Genomic DNA, 7259 nt, shown 5'->3' with positions numbered 1-7259 from the left:
GCAGACTGGCAAGATGGTGGACGCAGGAGAGAAAGTATTAGCTGTGGATCATTTTCAGAGTCTCTGTCTCCCTGTGTCGTTCATGCAGAGCCATGGAGGGGGAGAGCGACGGAGGCAGGGACGGGGGAGGAGGAGTGAGGGGCACCAGGCTCTTCAGAGGATGTGGGGACACTGGCGGGGGGAGAGAGGAGATGGGTGGCAGCACGCTCCCTTTCTTCCCATCCAGCAGTATCTGTGATCGACTCGCCAGGCTGGATTCCTTCCTGATGCCGAATTCGTGCTCGTTCTCGTTGTCCGAGCTGCAGTCGCTCAGATCTGTGATCTCCAGGTCTGAGTCTGACTCCGGGTCCTGCTTCACCCCTCCTCCTCTCCTCTCCGTGGGGCTCTGCTGGCCCGTCACAGTCCCCGCTCCCAGGCCGACCGCTCCCAGGCTCAGACTCAGCCCCGTGCCTGGAGGACTGGCCTCCACCCTCTCCCTCTCCCCCAATGACACCCCAATGTCCGTCCGACCCATCGTCAGGCTCCCCGGGTAGGGTGGCAGGCACAGCCTGACTGGCTGACCACCCGCCGTGCCGTTTGTGCCTCCGGTTTGCCCCGCCGCCCCCCTCTCGCCCCCACCTGCGTCCCCTGGGGGAAGCAGGGAGGAGAAGGGGTGAGGCAGCTGGGAAAGGCTGCTCTGCAAAGGGTTGGGGTAGAACTGGGAGGGGTAAAGCGAGCCAGGGGGCAGTTTGGGGCAGTTATTGAGAGAGAAGGCCCCTGGGAGATAGGGGTTGAAGCCCCAGGGGTAGTCGAAGGGTGGGTTGCGCGGGTAGGGGCCCAGCAGGGACGGGGGTTTGGTGTAGCACGGGGCACCTAGGATGGAGAGAATCCAGAGATGGAGGTTAGAGCTCAGAGGGGCCAAAGGTTTCTTGACATACAACATCCAAGTATGTTCACTAATTATGCTCAGCAGTATTAGCAAGTCTAATGAGAAGCCACAGGGGCCGACGCTGGCACGGCTGCTTTCAACACAAAACCTGATGGTTCATTTATGCATGCCAGGACTGTGAAGCACTTTGCACTGCTGCAGCCACATGTGAACACGACGATACTACTGCGGGAAAAATCAAACGCATCAAACAACTAATCAGGCAGAAGTTACGTCTTCAACACGGCTCATTATTTCTGTTTGTTGAAAGGGAAAGATTTGGAGACTTTCTGCCTGTGTTTCAGCAGCACACCCTCATTATACCGGTGACACCTTGTTAAAAACTCCAGCTTTATAAAGAATGCAGCAGCAGCATGGTGTGTCTACTTTCAGAGGTTAAGTGACTGACAGAGAGGAAACTTTGTCGGCCTCTTCTCACATGCCACAGCACCGTTTCAGATTAAAACACTAATTACATATTGTATTTGAATGCGCTCCCTTGTTAGCATCTCCTGCTAACAGACAAAGGAGGTAAATTTGAGGTGATGCTGCAATTTTAATGAACAAACAAAAGCATTGCCTCTCGACCTACTGTACTTCCTTCCAACTGACAACCAACTCAAAGATTCTCTCCCTCTGCCTCACCCTCCACCTCTCCTCTCTCTCTCTTTCACTCTGTTATTTACTATGCAGGGCTAATTTGACAGTGCTGAAGTCTCTGCGTGCTGGGCCAGGAGTAGCTGGCAGACACATGAATATTGAATCAGTCAGGCAGGCCTCACTTGCTTATGAAAACACAGTAATGGGCGCCCACAGGCCACAAACTGAAGCCTGCACCCTCAATTAGGGCCTTCCTGCCTGGGAAGGGATTAGGACAGCGGGGACACATGGGAGGGAGAGGAGGGTGAGAAGGGAAGAAGGGGGGGAAAAGGACCTGAGGACAAACAGAGTGGGGAGGGAGAACGGAGGAGAGGTTGTGTGATTAGGAGTGCAAGTGTGTGTGTGAGTACATCTGTTTGCACCGTGTCTTTCTGGTACATTCGCACACATTCTGATGCACGGAAAGAGTGTGCAAAAGTACAAACAAAGGCAGATGCATGTGCGCAATGGTACACAAATCCTGGCTGTGTTTTGTGCGGACGTAAGTGCTCGGGAAGATGGATCCAAATGTGATCAATCGTGCTGAAAAGGCGGATGATTTCTGCAGCCTTCAACCTGTTTTGTACGACTGCTGAAATGCATAATTCACAAGCTAACCTGGACTCTCACCTGAAGCGCAGCCTCACTGTAGGCAGCGATGGGACAGCCATCTCTCCTATTTCCTTTAACAATAAATGTTCAAGCCTCCCCATATCCTGATTCCTCTCCCTGCTCTCCTCTTTTTCCTCCTCCATCTCTTCCTTCCTTCTCCCCGTCTATACCCTGCCTATACGCCTTCCTCATGAAGACAGTTTTGTCTCCAGGATACTAAAAGATTCCTGCTTTTGCACTCTAACTTTTCTCCTCCTGTTAGCTCACCTGAACTGAGGAAGGGGAACGCGTCCAGTCTCAGTTTGTCTCCGTCGGGCGCCGGTGCCGTGGTCCCTCGATCAAACAGAGACGTTCCCCTGGCGGAGTCTGGCAGACGGGGAAACAGGGACTGTATGGCCTGAGCGACAAAGAGAGGGAGAAAAATATTAAAATACATTTGCGTACTTCCCAAATAGAGCAAATATCCTCCTACCAGCCGCAGCACCCCGCAGAGTGTGATGCAAACAGTGGCAGAGTCGCAGCAAGGACAGGATAAAAAGGAGTGTCATGGGACGAGGGGTAAAAAAAGGGAGGCAGGGAGGACGCACGGGCTCAAAGACTCAAAGGCAGGAAGAGTACAGAGTCAAATGGAGACCAGCGATTAAGATTGTGGGCACAAAGGATAAATGACGGAGAGAGAGAGGAAGGGACACGGGACGAACAGGACTGAGATCTTAGACAGTGGCATGCATTCAGGATGTAGGGCAGCAGAGTGTGTGTGTCGGTGTGTTAAAATACGTGAAGAAAAAGGAGGCAAAGGTAAAATAAACGAATCAGTTGAGGAACGAAGGGGACAAAGGGGGGATTTTTTTTCCCCCCTCGCAGGACTTTTGGATCAATAGTATCTGTCACCTCGCAGCCCCGCAAGTTTGAAAGGCGAGACTGTACTCCCAAGCTGCGAGATCCACGTTGCTTAACAAACCGCATTAATGACCCGCCATTGATCTGATCTGACGCGACCCCTCTGCTTTCAATTTCTTTCATTTTCAATCGATGACAGATGGATACGCCATCGGAGACGGGGATGAGAGCGGGAGGGGATAACGTCTTCTTTTGTTTTAAGGACAAGTTAAAACCAACCCCACCCCACCACCACCACCTCCTCCACCGTCTCCTTCAGAGTCTGTGTCGCCTTATCCCTTCTTAAGAAGAGCGCAGGCAAATGACGGATGATTCTCTCTCGTACTGTACTTTCAAGTAACGGGCACTTTCTTTTAAGGACGCAATTATCTGCACACTGGAAATCACATCAGAGTCTAGTTCAACAATTTCTCTGAAAATATGCATGATGTCATGTAAAATGTAAAACATTTAAATTGATTCCTTCATGTTTTATTTTCCTTTAATACCTTATAACTTAAACAGAGCCTTAAGGAAAGAAACATAACCTTAGCTCTTTTTTTTACCAAATTAGGACATTTTTGTTCATATTTTCTTCTTCTGACAAATTTGTCTCCTTAAAAATTGTACAATCTCTCAGGGCAAGCAAAAACTGTTCTATTAATATCACTATTAAAGAAGCTGAATTAAAGATAGACGCGATGATACCACCCTTTCTCTTCTAAAAAGCGAACGCACAGCAGGGGCCTGAGAAACACAACAGCAAAATCACAAGAGTGAAACGGATTTCAGTTGCCTGAATTAAATCACTATAAATAAAAAATTAAGGAAAAGAGAGCTGTGTCTTACGATGTCTAATTCTTTAGTCTTTGTTCTGACTTTTAAATAATTCCCATCTATTTTAATGGCATTTTTATTGCCTGACATATAGGTAATAAAATTGTTAAAATCAATATTGATATTATTTAGATTTCTCAGATGTGTCAGACGTGTATTTGTAATGTTTTTAAAGAACAGGTGAGAGAATAAATGTGACACTTCTTTATCTGCATATTTATCATATCCCTCTACCCTCCCTCTCCCAGTCCCTCCATCCTACCCTTCGTACCTCTGGGCTGCAGTCGGGCGCAGTGGAGCCCCCGTTGAAGTGGTTCTGGGCCAGAAAGAAGGGAGAGTTGGCCATGTCCAGGATGGGGTAGTTCACCAACACCACCTTACTGAAGTTAAACTTGTAGGTGAAACGCTTCCCTTTGGTTTTGTGCAAAATGCGCTTGTTGTAGTAATACCTGCAACAGAGGAGGAGGAGGAGTGGAAATCGAAGGAGGGATGGAGTGGGGGGGGATAAAGGATAAGGGAAAGAGGAAGAGAAAGAGGAAAAGAGGAGGGAAGGATTAATATAACGCTCGCATCAAGGTTTCGTGTTTCATCGCTAACAGAAAAGAATAAGTAAACAATTTCAGCGCTGTCGGGCGAGAGCTATGCTGATTTCCCACTGTTTTTATTCATCTCCTCCTACCTCCAATCAATTCATGTCTGACTGCCTCGATTCAATACCAGCTGCTTGTTTAAAGGGAAATTTTATTCAGCTGTTGACAGACAAAAAGTCAAAAAGCTGCATACCTTCAAGCCTCAGAGGCTATTTACATACAGTGAATGTTACAATACACAGCAGAAAAAAACATCATGCACAAGCCTATTTATAGGTTTAAAAGACATTATAGCTATTAGATTATGAAATATATTAATGTATGGAACAAATAAAAAGAGTATGTCATGATCCTAAGTTAATTATTTCGGACCACTTGATTTTTTTTGTCTTTGTTAAATTAAAAATAATTCATTAAATACACAAAAAACGACATGTTATTTAATTTGAACCATCAGCCGCAGTAAACCCTGACATCCAGACCAGGTGATGTCTAAATATAAATGACACACAGAAGCTGTCTCTGCTTCCAGCCAGCGAACACATTTACAGAGAGGTGGGACAACGCGAGAAGTCTCCATGGTAACGACCTCAGGTGTCTCCCGCTGGGCATGTCGAGCCGCCGTCATGCTAGCTTCCTGTGCCACCCACCGAGGTGTCACCGTGTACAGTCTGCCAGGATGCCAGGCTGATCAGCAGTAAAGGCGAAACATGGAGCCATCTGGCCCAGGTAGAGGAGCTCAGACGGGGGGGGGGGGGGGAGAAAGGTGATGCTGAGAATTGCGGGCGTGTTATCGCGAGACCTTCGTTTGTATCTCGGACGCCATTTCTTTCAGCACTTTGATTTGTTTGTTTTAAAGTGCACCAAATCCAGAATGCATTAGACGAGCTCAGCATTAAACACTGGTGAGAAACGCCTCATTATGCAGACGCACAACATCAACACACACAGCAGCGTGTTCGGATCAGCATGTAGCCACAGTGGCTGCGCCCGGTGCAATGATGTGTACGTGTTTTGCTTTGCGTGGCAATTGTGCCGTGGCCCTTAATTGAGCAATTAAGTGAGGCTAATTAAGAAGGCTAATTGTGGCCCCAGCCAATTCATAACAATTAGACTCTGACGACAGCCCCCATTAACAAGAGGCCAAAGGAAAGCAGAGGGAGGGAGGGGGAACAAGTCGGGGTAGTGTGTATTTGCATAAAAAAACTGTGTGCGCAGTTGGGGGGTTTAAACTGCTGAAGGTGTGGAGTGTGAATTGTTTTAATCACCGTCGGCGAGTTCGGTGCCGAAGACTTTCAGCACTCCGAGGGAGAAGAAGTCCAAGCAATTTCAGAGCGGGGCTTTAATTTTGAAATCCCTATTGAATTTTTTATTTGGCAGCTCAATGGTGAACTTTCCATTAGGATGTCCACAGATAAGGAGAAATTGAGGGTATTGACGTTCCCCAGGAAAAAGCTCCACCTTTATCTTTCCATTAAACCGACATGAAAAAGAGAGACGTAAGTGAGGATTCGGTCCAACAAGAGTAAACAATTTATGTAAACCGTGCTGTGATAACCATCTTGATTTATCCGATACTGACAGTGTTATTGCTTGACATTCAACACGTACCTCAGTGCCCGGCTCAGCTTGTCATAGTTCATGTGAGGTTTGCACTTCCTTATCCCCCACAGCCGAGCCACCTCGTCCGGATCCTTGATGACGAACTCCCCGTAGTCCCCCTGCCAGGCGATCACGCCCTGATACTCCTCCTTCTGCAGCAGCTCCAGGATAAAGTGCCACAGCTGGATCTGTCTGGACCCGGGACTCGACTCGGGCTTGTAGGCCCAGTCCGGAAAGGCGAACCCTGTGTATACAAAGCAGGAAAGAGAGGAGGATGAGGTCAGGGCCTGTCATTTGTCCTGCTGTTTGCCAGGGGGGATCGCTGTCTGAATGACTGATGAGTGATGGAGGTGAGGGATGATGTGTTTAATATCACAGCACGTGCCCTGAGCAATGTTAGTCTGCGCTAATGCCCTCTAGCCTCAACAGATTGGTCAGCGGGATGATGACAGCTCGCTGGGAGAGATCTGATTGATGCAGCTCGGGCCTGAATTCTAAAAGCCGACTGTATGCACATCATGGACGGAGTTAAGCAGCTTTTTCACTCACCAGAGAGTGAATCTGGCACTAACTAGGCTGCTAAAAACATTAGAAAACACACCAATTACTACCAGAGACTGAATTTGTTTACCAAAAAGCCTGTGCATGGTTAATTTTTTTTACATCTTGAAAGTTTTAAGTGAATATGTTTCATGCATAAGTGTGATTTTGATGCTGATGGTGTTTTATAATAACTGGATTTGCCTTTTAACTGACCCGGCGTCCAGAGCGCGGGCACCGGGGGGAGCAGCAGATCACTGACGCAGTTACAGTCCATGCCTCCACAACACCTGAAATAAAACACACAGACAGCATAGAGGGGGAAAAGTCAGTAAACAGTCATTACTTTAATGAGTCTCTACATATCAGTCTTCAAATTGCAAAATGTTAAAACCAGAGGCAACAAACTCTGCTACATCCAGAGTCCGCTCCCCCGCAGGTTTGTTTCACCGAGTGAAAGTTGAAGAGTGTAAACTTTTTTGAAAATGGAGGGTTTATTGCATAAGGGTCTGAGGGCGCAGAATTAGTTCAAAATCACACGTTAAATCGATGTGAAATATGGCAAGGTTATGTTTCATATGTCTTCGGCAGAGATCAGGTGTTTGATGGATGTGATCTTGTGTGGCCACCTGAGGCAGAGTCTGATGCAACAT

General features: G+C 47.6%; 1 protein-coding gene across 1 annotated transcript; it reads right to left on the bottom strand.

Annotated features, from left to right (window-relative positions):
- erfl1 (Ets2 repressor factor like 1) lies at window positions 1-6883 on the bottom strand. The gene is made up of 5 exons (XM_069657086.1): window positions 6823-6883; window positions 6076-6310; window positions 4146-4323; window positions 2426-2555; window positions 1-852 (listed from the first exon to the last, which is right to left on the bottom strand). The coding sequence occupies exons 1-5, from the start codon at window positions 6881-6883 to the stop codon at window positions 38-40; spliced, it is 1419 nt and encodes a 472-aa protein (XP_069513187.1). The 3' UTR covers window positions 1-37.
- Between the last annotated feature and the right edge of the window lie 376 nt (window positions 6884-7259).

Source organism: Semicossyphus pulcher, unplaced genomic scaffold, assembly GCF_022749685.1.
Source record: "Semicossyphus pulcher isolate SPU_LCO1_2020_fin unplaced genomic scaffold, fSemPul1.0.p SCAF_9, whole genome shotgun sequence".
Lineage (NCBI taxonomy): Eukaryota > Metazoa > Chordata > Actinopteri > Labriformes > Labridae > Semicossyphus > Semicossyphus pulcher.
The sequence above is the reverse complement of the archived record's forward strand: the minus strand, read 5'-3'. Positions and strand labels throughout refer to the sequence as shown.